The 14850-nt window shown below is 59.1% G+C and overlaps 1 protein-coding gene across 1 annotated transcript; it reads right to left on the bottom strand.

Moving 5' to 3' along the window:
• Window positions 1-3389: 3389 nt before the first annotated feature.
• SMAP2 (small ArfGAP2) lies at window positions 3390-14850 on the bottom strand. Its single transcript, XM_065744666.1, has 10 exons — window positions 14693-14850; window positions 8029-8162; window positions 7557-7642; window positions 7035-7113; window positions 6597-6683; window positions 6104-6185; window positions 5897-5997; window positions 5656-5815; window positions 5114-5436; window positions 3390-4480 (listed from the first exon to the last, which is right to left on the bottom strand). Exons 1-10 carry the CDS (start codon window positions 14793-14795, stop codon window positions 4355-4357), a joined length of 1281 nt encoding a protein of 426 aa, XP_065600738.1. The 5' UTR covers window positions 14796-14850; the 3' UTR covers window positions 3390-4354.

The following is a 14850-nucleotide window of genomic DNA, read 5'->3' as shown; positions in this document are numbered from 1 at the left end:
ACACTCAGCAGAAGAATCCGACTCAGCACTATTTTTCGTCCCAAGGAATGTAGCATCTTCTCTTATGTAGCTTGCCACGAGCTGACGACACAACACTGCAATACCCGGGCGGCTCCGGGCCGAGCGCTGCTTCCCCGGTGCCCCATTTCCTCTTTGTTTCCACTGACATTGCCAAAGCCACAGCGAACCGCGGTGCCCCCCACCCCCACCCCGCTTCCCACCCTCCCCCCCCCCCCCCCCAACCTCCCCTCCGTGGGGAACATCTCAACAGCAGCTCCCGCTGTGCTGGAGGAGGGGTGAGATGGAGGGGCACCCGACGCCGAGGAGCATTTGGGTGTTCGTGGTCTGTGTGTGTGTGTTTGGTTGTTCGTCTTTCAGGCAGCATTCCGGTGCCCCCCTGCCCCCCCCACGGGGACCGGTTCTTGTAGCAACACCGAGAATGGCGGAAGCTTTCTTGTCCTGTCCTGTCCTGTTCTGTTTTGTTTTTGAAGGTGCCTAAATGAAATTTGCTGACAATACTCAGGGGAGACACCACTAGCAACTCTGCTTTCCTCGCCGAGTACTCTGAGCGCGAGGGCGGTCCCGAAGGATCAGTGTCCGACAGAGAGGAGGAAAAACAAAAAGAGAGAAAGAGAAAAAGAGAAAAAGAGAAAAAAAAAGAGAAAAAAACAAAAAGAGAAAAAAAAAAAACAAACGAACTGTGACACCCAGAGAGGAGGAATGGAAAGGGGGGATCCCACTGCCCCACAGCTCTGCCCCATGGGCCCTGGCACACAGCAGCTGCGGGTGCAGGCAGAGCAGACCCTCAATTCAATGTGATTTGCTTTACCAACTCAACTCCAACGGGGAAAAAAAGAGGAGAAGCGCTGTCAGCAGTGGGGCTGCACCCAGCCCTGCAGCACCCAGCCCTGCAGCACCCAGCAGCACCCATCCCTGCAGCACCCAGCCCTGCAGCACCCAGCTCTGCAGCACCCAGCCCTGCAGCACCCAGCCCTGCAGCACCCAGCTCTGCAGCACCCAGCCCTGCAGCACCCAGCTCTGCAGCACCCAGCCCTGCAGCACCCAGCAGCACCCAGCCCTGCAGCACCCAGCAGCACCCAGCACCCATCCCACTGCTCACGCAGCCGCGGCCCCGCGCTGCAGCTGCCCGCTGGGGAATGCTTATTGCAAAGGGCATTCCTTGCATGCTGCGAGGAGCAGAGGAGGACTCTTCGGACCCAGGATGACATGTGAGGTCTCTGCCTCCTCCCTCCTGCAGGAAGCAGATCCGGGCCCTTCTCCTACCTGGATATTTTCCTCTAGAGAAGAAATCAGCACCAAACAGAGGGGGCTCAGCGCTGAGCTCCATGCCTGGCCGTGTGCTCCCTTTCCTTCCCGTGGACTCGGATGCCTCTCCCCACATTGAGAGGAGCACAGAGCTCCCTGAGGACGCGTGGCTGCACCGTTCTCCGTGGCTCCATCCTGCCAGGCGTCACAGAGCTTTGCTGGTGGCTCCGAGCAGCTCTCCCTGCTGCCCTGCAGCCGGAGCTCTGCGTTCGCATCCTGTGGTGCAATGATGGCCCTTCCCATGCAGCCTCAGCGGTGCTGCTCCAATGGGAAATCCTCCTCCTCATCGATGTGCACAGGGTGGGGGGCACTGCTTACACCGCAGGGAAGCCTGGAGCCCCCCCGAGGCGATGGCAGTGTCAGCAGGTGCCCAGGAGCTGGGTCAGGATGCAGCTCTGGTGATGGGTATACCTCATTCTTTTGTTTCCCCCCCCCCTCCCTTTTTTAGGGACCAGACCTTCGTGCACTCTGCCACATTCGGGTTGTTTTCTCATTGTAATTGTTCAATGAAGAGCAATTCCTTGGGGGGGTGCGCTTCCCCCGTCGGCCAAAGAGGAGAAGTGGAGGGATGATGGCACACGGGGCAGCCCCATACCCCGACCCGGGGCTGGCACAGCCCTCAGCTCCAGGAGGGCCGGCTCAGGGCACTGTCAGTGCCCACTGAGGCTTTGGGAGCTGCAGGAGCAGTGCTGCCCGGGGTGGGGAGCTCTGCAGCCCCCTCCTGCTGTCCAGACCCCGGGAATGTCTGCTCGCACTTTGAAGTTGGTGGCCTTGTTTTCTGAAAAGGGCTCGATCTTTCCGTGCAGTTAAACCTGACCCCCCCCTAACCCCCCCCCCACTGCACTTCCCCCACCTCCAAATCCGACAGATGAGCGCCCGGCTCATCGAGCTCAGTTCGGACCTCAGGTGGCACAGCAGAGCTGTCCTGCTCGCAGAGCCACGCGGGAGCAGCCGCACTCCAGCGCGGATGGAGGAGCACACGAAGTGCTCACTCGGCAAAAAAAAAAGCTCTGAATTTGGACTCCCCAATGTGAACACACGAAGGACTTCACCTTGGACTCCTCGCACACGGCCAATGCCTTTGAGACTCTGCCCCCCCCCCGAAGGAGCGGAGCAGTCAGCACCGTGGGCCTGGGGGGCACAGGGGCACCCACACTGCTGCTCCCAGCGGCACAGAGCAGCTCTGGGACCGGAGCAAACCGAGCCGAGAGCAAAGGACAGCGGGGATGAGCTGAGCTCGTCGGTGCAGGCGTCGCTTCCAGCCCCCGCAGCACACAGCCACCCGTGTGCGTCCCACGGCACGGAGCTCCCCGGGCACAGCGCACGGACTGCCCCTCGCTGAGCTCAGCACGTCCACCTCCCAACGGTGGCACACGGAGCCCCGGGCCCACACTGAGGACGGGAGAACGGTGAGAGTTAAAACGCAAAAACAAAAAGCAAACGGTGGTTTCTTGTTTGGTTTTGGTTTTTTTTTTTTAACCCACGTTCTGTAATGTTTTATATGTGCGTGGTCTTTCTTAATGTGCAACTCTCGTGGTTTATATGCAGCAGGACTGTGCACGCTGTTTTGTAAAGCACTCCTAGCCACTCTTCCCCAGGGAGGAACGGACTGAAGTATCCACGCCTCCATCGGCTTGTACCTGCATGCACAGTACGGGGCAGCAAGCGGGGATGATTAAAGCCAGCTTGAAAACCCCTCTGAGCTTCAGTTGAGCGTCACAGAGCACTCAGCCACAACGTGGGGGCACAGCTCAGGTCGCGCTCAGCTTTGATGGGTGATGGGGGGGGACCCCAAAGCTTCCAGCCCCGCTGCTACCAGCCCTCAGCACCCGCTGCCCCCGCAGCAGGAACGCTGCAGCACCCAGCCCAGGGCTGCGGGTTTCTGTTGTATACAGAGCTGTCAACCCACCCGAGCTCACCCTGGTGCTCCCTCCCCGCTGCTCTCAGCGCCCAACATTGGGATGCAGCTCCCAGCAGATGGAGGCGGTCCAGTTTGGAAGAGCCCCCGCTGCCCACAGGCATCCCTCCCCCCCCCCTCCTCCTTCAGGACCCCGAGTGGGCAGTGAGGTTTCACCGCAATGTTTTATTGGGGAGTTTACATACACACAGGAAGGAGGAGCAGCCCGCAGAGCTCGGGCTCGCGCTGCTGAGCTGAAGCAGTGGTGTTGTACCGAAGATGCACAAAGAAATCTGATCCACCCACTCTTGTGCCTGGAGTAAAACGGCTGAAGCTCGCTGGGATGGGGTTGCACAGGAACAAAAACAACCATGAAAAAAGTATAAATTAGGATGTCACAGTCATTTTTTAAAAGTGTAAGAAAACTCGCAGCGGGCTCTCAGCCCTGGATAAGTTAACTCTCCGTTGGTTAAAAGTTAAATACATCGACACCACAGATCAGACAGAAAAGCCACTCTGAAGTGCAAGTTCCACATTCTGACAGCTCGCCCCCACACTGAGAATCCTGCTTGCTCACGGGGGGAGGGAGAGGGGTCTCCAAATGACTTTGGTTCCAACGAGGGTCGGTGAGCCAAGCACAGCTCCAAGCTCCACTCGAGGGAAGAGGTAGCAAGGCTCGCTTGGCCCTGGGCTTGGGCTAAGATCCAGTTTCCCAGCACCAAACAAGGTTCCCACCCGCCCTCTGCCAACCGAAACCCCGACTGATACTGGAGCTGAAGTGGTTCTTAAAGGGCCCGAAATCACGGGCAGTAAGGAGGATCGGTGCCCCCATCCCTCGGTCACACCTCTGCTAAGATCCCAGGACGTTAAGTGCTACCCAGAAGCGTTAGTGGAGGTTTGTGCAAGGAGGGGGTCCACCCCAAAGTGTGCATTGACTGTGCTAAATAGAGGGGAGCTCATGTTCTGGTCACCGAGGTCGCACCGCGTGTGACAGTGACGAGGCAGAGGTGGCGGGTCTCAGTTATGGAAAGGCCTGGGCTGGGCAGCCAGCCACAAAGAAAAACCCTGAATGTCTCATGGAGCAGTTTTGAAGAACGGAACGGAAGGCAAAAATGGTCACGAGGTGCGGGGTCACTTCCACAGCTGAGTGCTGACGGACTGACCGCTCCCCTGCGCTCCTCCTCCGCCCGAGCTCTGCCCGTAGCCCAGCACACCGCTGGCTCCGTACAAGTTCATCCCGGCCATCTGCTGGGTCATCTGCAAAGGGGAGGACACACAGGTGGGGGTCCGTCTGCATCGAGGCCGTGTAAGGAGCCTTACACGACACAGGGCAGCTCCACCGCCGACACTGAGAGCTGTGGAAGCCACTGCCCCGTTCCCGAGCACGCACACCTCATCCCGTGCAGACCCGGAGCCTCGCGGTCGTGGCATGCTGTTATCCCACCTTCCAGCAGCACCACTCCCCTCCACTCTGAGCAGTGCCCTGCAGCACCACCTGCCCCTGACCCCCAGCCCCCTCCTCCAGCTCGGAGCACACTGCTGCACGGACACAGAGCTCCACCCCACGTGGAGTTTTAACAGGGGACTCCTCCTGCCCACAGCCCGTCATCCCCAGCAGCCACAGGGACAGTGCCACCTCTCCCTGCACACCCCCCCGCTGAGGTGTTGCTTCCCCACCTATCCCTGGACGCACGAGGATATCTCCTTGCAGTCACCAGCTCCCTTGGGCACCTGCCCACCTCTGCAGCTGAGACGTTTCTCTCTCATCTCAGCTGATTTCTGTTCCCCACCCCGAACCCACTGAGCCTCACCCAGCCCACAGAAGCGCAGGCAGGGTTCAACCACACGCCTCCTCCCTCCACCCTCGGGTCGGCAGGATCCACACCTCACCTGAGCAATGTTCCACTGCAGCTGCTGTGCTGGCTGCACGCCGTACACGGGCTGGGGCACGGCTGCCATGCCAGCTACGTAGCCGGCCTGCTGCGCAGCCATCATCCCGTTGGGGACGCCGATGACGGCTGCCTGCACGTTGCCCACGTACCCAGCGGGGATGGCCACGGGGGTCACCATCCCCGCAGCCCCAGGCTGCGCCATCACGCCCACCGTGGGGGCCATCATGCCTCCCACCATGCTGCTGGAGGGGGGCACTCCGGGGAAGGCCGTGTACGCCGCTGCGGGATACGCCATCTGAGCCGGGGCCACGAACATCGCTCCTGGAAACACGTGGAGGAACCATGAAGGGAACAACTGCTGCTGCCACGAGGAAACGCTGACCTTCAAATCCCACTGCAGCGCCCGCTGGGCTGAGCAGCTCATCGCGCTCCTCAGCAGCTCGCACTCAGGACCACCCACGCTCCCACACCTCTGCCTGTCAGCCGTCAGGACGGCCCACCCACTCAGCGCTAGCGTGCTGCTCTCTTCTGAGCTGTTACCTTGTGCAGGCAGCTGAGGAGTCTGAGCGCCGTACAGGGAGAGGATGGAGTCCTTAGAGAGCTGCTTCTTCCCCACTTCCTCCCCTTTGCCTCCCGGCTCAGGGAAGAGGTTCAGGTTTTCAGGGACAGAACCGGCGCTTCCGGACATAGGCATAGAGACCTGGGAGGGAGACAGCACTGCACAGCGACCCCTCCGCTGCCGCATCGACGCCTGCACTGAGTGCTCACGTTCCCTGCTTACCTTCCTGGAGTCGCAGTTCAATCCCACTGATGCAAAGAGGTCGAGGTCCTTCTCCAGGCTGCTGGGCCGGCCGTTCGTAAGGGCACTCGGCACAGGAGCGTCTGGGAGAGACACAGCAGGGGTGGACAGGGGAGTGAGCTGCTGCAGGAGGCCAGAGATGGCACTGAGCCTCGGTGCCACGAGCACAGCGGGGCTGGGGGCTCTCACCGAGTCCTAGCAAGTCTATCACGGGCTCCGTGGACTTGGGAGAGCTCTTCCTGGATTGCTGCGTTTCTTCTTTCTTTTGAGGCTGGGGAAGGAACGGCAGAATTTTGTTTCAAATCATCTTTTTACTCTGATTTATCATAGGCTTCGTTGAGATTAAACCCTTAAACATCCTTCCCCCCTCCCCCCTGGGCACAGCGAGTACTGCAAGGTTGGGGTTTTTTGTCCCATTACATCAAAACCCATAGATGTGCTCTAAACCAGAGAGAAACAACAGCTCAAGTCTGAGTGCTGAGCAGGAGTAGCTGGATTCCAGGCTGCCCCGTGCTGCAGAGCACAGCACATCTGTTCAGTATCTGCCTGAGCAGTGGAAAACAAGCTACCACCACTCGTGTGACTCAAAGCATCCACTGCTATGACTGAGGCCTGGAAAAATGCTCCCATATGGAGCTGGATTGCCTCTGCTCCGGAGCAGGCTGCAGCCCTCCGGGCTTACCATCTTCACCTTCTCAAAGATGACAGGTTCCAGCTTTCTTTCTGATGCTGGCTCATTGCTCTTCTTCCATTTGTCATCCTTTTCTTTCTGTAAAGGAAAACACCGACGTGAGGGTCAAAGCTCACAGCACCACGCAGTGAAAACTGAGCTTTAAGGGCTGGCACTGACCCACGGGGCCTCCATCTTTCACCCACGGCTCCAACTCCTGCAGAGCCACGGGTGGGCAGCACCGAGGACTGACACCTGAAATCAGCCCTGCTCTCAGCAAGGAGTCCCAGTCGACCTTCAGAGGTCCCTCCCAACTTCAGCTCTTCTCCACGGACCAACTGAACCCCATCAGCCCCGACACAGGGAACGGTGAAAGCAGTTTTCACACACTCAGCACTCACGCCAGAGACAAACCTGCCCTCAGCCTCACACACACGAGGAGGGACTGACCCTGAACGCGCCGATGTCGATGCTTCGGTCCATGTATTTCTTCTTCTCGTACTTGTCCCGAATGAATCCCTCCACAGCTCTGCAGGAACCTCGTTAAAGACAAACACTCAGGGATGGAAGGATGAGCACAGCACTGTCTGACGCGTGGACGCACGGCACGGGCTGCAAGCAAACTGACCGCGGCAGGAGGAGCACTCCCAGCAGGAGCTCAGGAATCGAGTCACAGTTCCAGCTGCTTCACACGCTCAATTTTTGCCCCTCTGGGCTATTCCAGACGTGACAGGAGGAGGGATCGTCACATAAGGGCTTCGTCCCCACCGCCCTTCCTTCCCTCTGATGTACATCTGACCATCACTTAAGAGCACGTGTGTCACGAGGCAGCGCTCAGAAAGCGCATCCCACCCACGTCATCCAGGAGACCCTCCTCACACCCACGCCCAGACACGAGCAGCAGAGCCCCCACGCAGGGGGGAAACAATGGGATGGATCCCCCCACCCCTCCCCCCAGCAAGGAAAGGATGCTGATCCGTCTGCGGCCGCCTGAAGTTCTCGGGCAGGAATGCTTCGTACAGACGGTTTGCTTTCCCGTTCCCCATCTCCTGCATGCACTGCAATTCAGAAGAGTCCTTGAGCCGTTTTGCAGCATTGCTCCAGGCCGTGCCCTGAGGATCCACCCGCGTTCACCACGGGTGTGCAAGCTCCTTGAGCCTGCTGTGCACACGGCTGCACGTCACCCACCTGGAGCCCACCCACCCCGAGCACCACTAAGGCAAAATAAACACAGCACCCAAAGCTCGGGACCGGTCCTCGGGAAACCTCAAGGAAAGGCGTGCAGCACCTGCCTCTGGTGGACGCACACAGACCCGCAGTGTTTGTGTTCCCTCTCCCACGTTTGCTCCCTTCCCACCTAACCTGGCCTGACAACGCGACCCCCTTCCCTCCTCCTCGACCTCTCGAGGCCTCACCGCTTGCTCCCAGCTCCCGCCTGCCTCACCTGTATTTGTTCCTGTGTCCACTGGTCGAGGTTGACAGACTTCACCCTGGAAATGTGGACGCCCAGGTTCCTGTGGATGCCAGCACAGCGAATGCAGATGAAGATGCCGATGTTCCAGGACGCCCATCGCGGCCCTGCAAAGAGATGGCACCCCGTGATGGCTGAGGAGCTGCTTACATCTCCGTGGCACGGTGGGCCCATGCTCCAGCAACAGAAAACCCTCCCACCCCACGGCTCTGGGTCGCAACCCAGAGCACACACTGCACACAGCTCCAGCTCAGCGGAGCCCTGAGGCTCAGAGCGATGGGGATCAGGGAAAGGTCCCCAAGGAGAAGGTGAACGATGCTCTCTATACACACTGAGCACAAGTGCTGTAACCAGAGCAGATGTGAGAGGAGGTGAAGAGCCCCCCATCCCCCCCACGTGCCCAGGAGCTGCTCCTCGTGCCCCCTTGCTGCTGCACTGACCAGCACAAAGCATCCATGCTCTGTGGGGACTCCAGGCGTGGCTGCAGAGGGGCGAGTTCACCCTTCCTTGCCAGAGTTAAAATAGCAAGCCTCGAAGGGAGCGATGCTGTGGGGGGAGGAGGGGGAAGTGTCATTTCAAAGCCCTAAAAAAGCAGCGCTGCGTTTCACAGCCATCAGCTCCAGAGGACCACGGGTGTGATGGGGCTGAGCAAAGTCACTGCTCTGCACAGCAGCTTCACCTGCACCACTCCAGGAACGATTAAACACAAAGGGAATGCACCTAAAACAGAGTATGGGCCCAGAAATCAATGGAAATAGGGCTCAGTGCCACCACCAGGTACAGCTGTGTCACCCACCCCCAGACAGACCCCGCTCCCGAACACCACGACGTGAGGGATGGGCAGCAGGATTAAGCATGAGATTCGAGGTTAGATTTAACTCCAGATATATTTAGCTTGGACAGGGCTAAAAGGATTAATAGTCAGCCAGATACCCCACCAGGGCTGCGGTAATCAGCTCAGCTCTGTCACGTGGGTCGGCCCAGGCCACTGCACCTCCCACCACGGTGCACCCCGTGCCAGACCCAGAACAGCCAGAAGTTTGGGGCCGTGGGGCCACCAGGAGGGCAGGCAGCCCCAGGAGCTGGGCAGCGCGCTCACCAACACGCAGCGGTGCCACACTGCAGCCTTTGCACCACGCTCAGCATGCTCCCCACGCGGGCAGGGCGCAGGCTGAGCTGATGCCAGCAGGTCTCCCACTTCCCCTGGTGAGGCCGCAGCAGAGGAACCTGCCCTGGAAAGCCCATGGGGACGTGCCCAGCAGCTGTGCGGGGGGAGGGCTCGGTTCAGCCGCCCCCCCCAGTTTCACATCCTATTTCCAACGTGGCTGCAGGTGAAAGCATTTAGAGGAGAGACTTCAGCCACGTGCTACGGTGTCAAAGCTCCAGAAACCAAACCCAGGGCTGCACTGCAGCTGGACTCACGGCACTGCTGAGAGCAGCCCGAGCTCAAGGCACACACCTGGACGGGACCACGGGGAGGAACGGGTCCTGGCAGGAACACACTCACCATTATAAAAGCAATTCCCTCCGGGTGGACATCCTCGCAGCTCCCAGATGGTGTCAGAGCTCAAGTCCCACATGAAACTCACCTTCTGTATGCAAAACTGAGTTGGCTGCACTCACAGCCAGCAGCCCCTTTTGTTTCAGTATTGTATCTGGGAAGCAAAGCAAGTCCCCAGCACCAACCAGCGCTGGGCATCGCCTGTCCAGCTCTGGTTCATCACCTCGTGCCCTGTGCAGTGCCTCCAATACCACAAATCCTTCCTGGAGCAGGAAAACCATCTGCAGGTGAATGAAGGATTAAAGAAAGCAGTGTGGAGTTAGAAGGGGCTCCCAAAAAGAGCCCAGCAGGGCAGCTGTGTGCAGCACAGCAGCGGGGTGAGGTGGGACCACCCCCGGGCACACCTCCATCCACAGCTCTATTTCAGAGGGCAGAACTGAATGAAAGACCGTCCCCCCATCCTCCGTGAGGACACCCCACGTGCCAGAGCAGATGGGGAAGCGATGCACGAGCAGCTCTGCCATGCAGGCAGTGCCCCCAGGAGCTGGTGCACGGCCTGCTTTATCTCCAGCACGTCCAAACAAGCACTGTGCAGTGAGCTGCCCACACCAGCTCCAGGCTGCACCCCCCCGAGCAGTAACTCTGCAGGGACCGACTCCTCCACCTGTCCCTGCTGCAAAGGCCCCCGGGTCCCCTTGACCCCGAGCCTGGTCAGCCTGCTGCACACATCCCCTTGCTGGAGGGGGGATGTTAAAGCCACCCTGAGGAATCTCCGTTGGATCTGCAGCTCGCTCGTAACTCAGGCATCCCATCTTGGCTCGAGCTGCTCCTGCAAAGCTTCTCCAGCAACAACCCTCCAGAAGGCATTTAAAAATAAAACAGAAATTGGCTGCAAAGCTGCTGAGAACGGGGAGGGCCGGGGAAAATAGATGCTTTCACAGGCAGGAAGGAGAGCACAGGGCTGCTCAGAGCCTGATGAAGTCTCAGTGCAGGGTCTGAGTCACGGGGTCCCGGCGTGGGGCAGCCCACCACAGAGCCCAGCTAACTGTGTGTGCTGAGCAGGGGCCGTGGGAACACCCCTCGCTGAGGGCAGAGCTCAGCACTGTGCCATCCTTCCCCGTGAGCCTTCCTCAGCACCTGGGAACCTCTCAGTGCCTCCACATGGGAGTGTCCAGCAGCTCCTTCCGCCCGTGGCCTTCCTCATTCTGGGAGGAGGTTGCATTCATAGGAAAGCTGTGACCAAAGCCACGTTGCAAAACAGCTTCCTCCTCTCCGGGGTGCTGCTGTCTGTTCTGCAGCCCAAAACAAGGTGAGTCCTGCCAGCAAGCGAGCAGCATGGACAACCTGAGCACGCAGCAGCTGAGAGCAGTGCTGCAGACACCACCTGAAGCCTTCCTGCTGTGACACACAGCGGGCAGAGAGAGGAGGGAGCGGGGATGGTGATGTGGGCTGCAGGGTGGGCTCTTCCTGCAGCCCTGGGGAGCAGTGTTCATCCCTTCAGGATGCACTGTGAAAGCCACAGCCTCGAGAATCCTGGCTGATGTTACCAGCACCGATGGCAACGGGGCCTGAAGGCAGGATGTGATGGCACCTGGAGCTGTGATGAGCAAACCAAGGATGGAAAGCACCTTCGAGCAGAGCTGTGTGATGGGGCAGCACAGCTGAACCCAGCTCTGCAGCTGCAGAGCTCACACAGCTCCATCTCTGCCCCAGATTTCCTGGGGCACGCAGAGCCATCGCTGCTCCAGACCGACCTGAAGGGGAGCAAAGCTATTCTCGACTCGAGCTGGTTTTGATAACCTACTTGTTACCCTACAACTGCAGAGGCACGAGCTCCTGGAGGCCTGCTGCCTTATGTAACTCAGCCAGCAGTTACTATAGGAACAAACTCCTAAAGTTGCAGCTATGATGGGGAAAAAAAAAATCACATGGCATTTTTGGACCTTCGATTTCCACCCGTTGCTATACAGCCACTCACCACAGTCCCAGCTGGTGGAGAACAACGGCATCAAAATAGACACAGTCTGCCAGGATGCCCTCTGCTTGGAGGATTATCTGTGTGACTCAGCTCTGCCCATCTTCTCTTAAAGGATAACTTCCAGGACCTCGTTCCTAATCACAGACCAGTGACAATCTGTGCTTCTGAAGCCAACTGAACTCATCAGCATCCCATTCCATGGTGATCCTTTTCATCGCGTGCTCTTTTCAGTTATCCAGAGGTGCTCCTTGGTAAGAGCCATCAGAAGAGAGCATCTGGGATCCAGCAGTCCTGTGCTGGCGGAGGACCTGAGTCACAGCAGGCTTCTACTGGTGTTCACAACCTGTTTTATACAAATACCCACTTGGATTAACCCCACTGCCATTAAGTGCCCTTTGCTGGAGGCCCCTGCTCCCCTTGGGATCCAGCACAGCTCCTCATCCTGCTCTTCCTGTTTTCCCCACAGACTCCATCCCCATTCCATATTTAACCACCTCCTTGTGGGCCTCAGCAAAGCCCCACTGCTCTCCCAGGCAGATCGGGGCTCAGGTTGTGTTCAGCATCGAAGAGTTTTCCATCAGCTGCAGTTGTGAGGAGGGGGCGATCCCACATGGGACCACAGCTCTGCTACAGCACGAGGGCGGAGGGGGGGAGGAGGCAGAGCAGACGTGCAGGGCAGCAACAGGTCCCTGCTGGTGCTCCCTGTGTAGGAACAGACTGCCCTGGGTGTGAGCAGCCTGCTGGGTGAGGGGATGGGGAGAGGAACGGTTTGGGAGAAGGTGAGAATCAAACAGCACCAGCTCTGTGTCGCACAGCTCCAGCACACTTCTTCAGAGTCAGAAACACGGACAAGAAGCCAGTTCCCTGAAGCGTTACTCAACGCAGGGCAGTTCCCAGAAGACACTCAGGTCACGTCCAGTTTCCAGATTGCACCACATCCGTCCACGGCCGCGTCACCGCCCGGCCCCAGGTCACCCTCATGCTCACCCTTACAGTCAGAGCAGCTGACATCTCACACACGTGGCACAACAGCCCTCAGAAGGCACCAACGTACCGACAGAACAGATCCCCCTCTCTGACAGCATGGCCCTCCTGTATGGTGCTCTACTCGAGCACCGCAGAGCAAAAGCCTTCAGATTATGAGGACGACGGTGGCTCAGCCCCTCCAGCTTTCAGTCAGGCACCTGCCTGTGCTGTGCTGGGACTCCACGCTTCTGATCAGGGCTATGGGGATCCTGAGGAGCAGCACATGAAAGCACACGTGCCCATCCTCTTCTGGTCGGATCACCCTCTGTTCCCACAGTCAGCACCAGCAGAAGCTTTGCAATGCAGAGAGGAAGTGGCATGCAGCACACCCTGCTCCAAACCAGGAGCCTCTGAGCACCGCTGTTTGCAGCTGCAGAACCAGAACCTCCATGTGCTCATTTCCCACTTTCTCTGTCTTTATTTCACCTCCAACAGCTCACACCCAGAGCGATGCTCCCGAGAGCCAAACTCGGACAGCAACACACAGAGGGTCTGTGGGGCTGCACACAGCTCCTGCAGCTGCCACTGCAGGTACTGAGACCTCATTTGGTTCTGTACATAGAAACAGGAAAAAAAGCACAGTAATGAAACCCAGCAAGCAGTGAGGTCATCAGGAACACGCATAATGGAAGTGTGGGTGGCATCTGAACAGCTCTGCTGTGTGTCATGCGAGCTCTGAGATCAGGCAGCACATCACCACGAGGTGCAGAAGCTCAGCAGTGCTCACCTGCCTCCAGCCAACCCCAGCACTTCAACAAGTGACCTCATTTCAGCGACCTCGGATGCAAAAAGCCCAACACTGAGCAAAGGACAACAGCTCGGACGTGAGAAGTTTATCTCCACTCCTCCTTGCCAGAGTTACTGTGTGCTGCACACGCACAGAGCCATTGCTCTCACACCTCAGGTAGCACAGGCAGAGCTGCACTGCCCAGAGGAGCAGCCTTCATCTCAGGCGGTGCTGGAAGCACTGAAGGAATCCATCTGGAGCCAGAGAGGGCCACGTGGGCTCATCACTGTGCATCAAACACCTGGTGCTCATTTCCCTACACAAAGGGCAACCAGCAGGGCACCCCCACAGGCAGCAGCGGCAGAGGGCAGGGGCTCCGAGCTGCAGGAGGTCCAGCAGGGTGCTGGGAAGTGACCTTGCCAGGAACACCTCAGTGCAGCAGACCCCGTTCCCCCACGCGGATCCCACGAGCAGCTCCCAGCTTTGGTGGTAACGTTTAACTGTACACTGACACGGTGCACATCCAGGGCAGGCTGCACCTCCGCAGCAAAGCCAGGCAGGGGTCGATAAGAGGATCTGCTCCCACAGGGTGTACTTTGTCGCATGCCTCATGAGCTGCGATAAGACAGCAGTGTGTGTCCTTGGAGCAGCACGGGAGCCAAGAGATAAGAGGTTCACAGCAAGGGGCACGCTGCTCGCTGCCAGCAGTCCCACATCCAAACGTCATGGTGCAGCAAAGCCAGGTGTAAGGCTGCCAACCCACACCACAGCCCGCGGGGGCACAGAGCTCTGGGCTTCTCCCCTAGGCAGCCCACAGAGCCTCGGGGGAAGCAGAAGGGAGGCTGGAGCGGGCAGCTCACCTTCCTGCGGGGACCTGCAGCTGTTAGAGGGCACTGCAGCGAGCTGACACACACGCACCTCGAGCTCCTCACTGCGAGGAGGAGCCCGCAGCCCCCCCAGTCCCTCCGAGCAGCTCACCGAGGAGGATTTCCAGCAGGCACCACCTCCAGCGGAAGCACAGCACTGCGCACAGCGAGGAGCAGGGCAGTGCCCCCCCACCCCGGGGGAGCTCTCGCTCTCAAACCGCACAGAGCCGGCGGGATTCCGCCCCATCCCCCGTGCAACGCGGCTGTGGGGGCCCCAACGCTCCGCTCTCGGGGTTTTCTTTCTGTGTCTGTGCATGGGGGGGAGGGGGAGGATTTTCCCCTTTTTCCTTCTTCCCTCCTTTTTTTCCTCCTCCTCTTCCCCCCTTTCATTTCTGGGGGGCTGATTACTCCATAGATCGTTTACCCTTCTCTCTCTTATCCGCGTTTTTCTTTTTCCTTTCCTTAACCCCACTTCCCCCCCCACCACTGCCGCTCCGATCCCCGCGGCCCGGCAGCAGCGCGGCCGCCGGTAGCGGTACCTTTGGCTTGGCAGTCGGCGCAGTACTTGTTGTCCTCCTCGCTCAGCAGGCCGCCCAGCACCGCCTGGTACCGCTCCACGTCGCGCACCGACTTCCCCGTCATGGCGCGGCCGCCGCCGCCCGCCCGCGGGTCACGGCGCCGCCGTCCCAGGCACCCG

This window comes from Cyrtonyx montezumae, unplaced genomic scaffold, assembly GCF_038088225.1.
Source record: "Cyrtonyx montezumae isolate F1298 unplaced genomic scaffold, pur_monq_1.0 scaffold_31, whole genome shotgun sequence".
NCBI classification, from domain to species: domain Eukaryota; kingdom Metazoa; phylum Chordata; class Aves; order Galliformes; family Odontophoridae; genus Cyrtonyx; species Cyrtonyx montezumae.
This window is presented reverse-complemented; position numbering and strand designations above follow the sequence as displayed.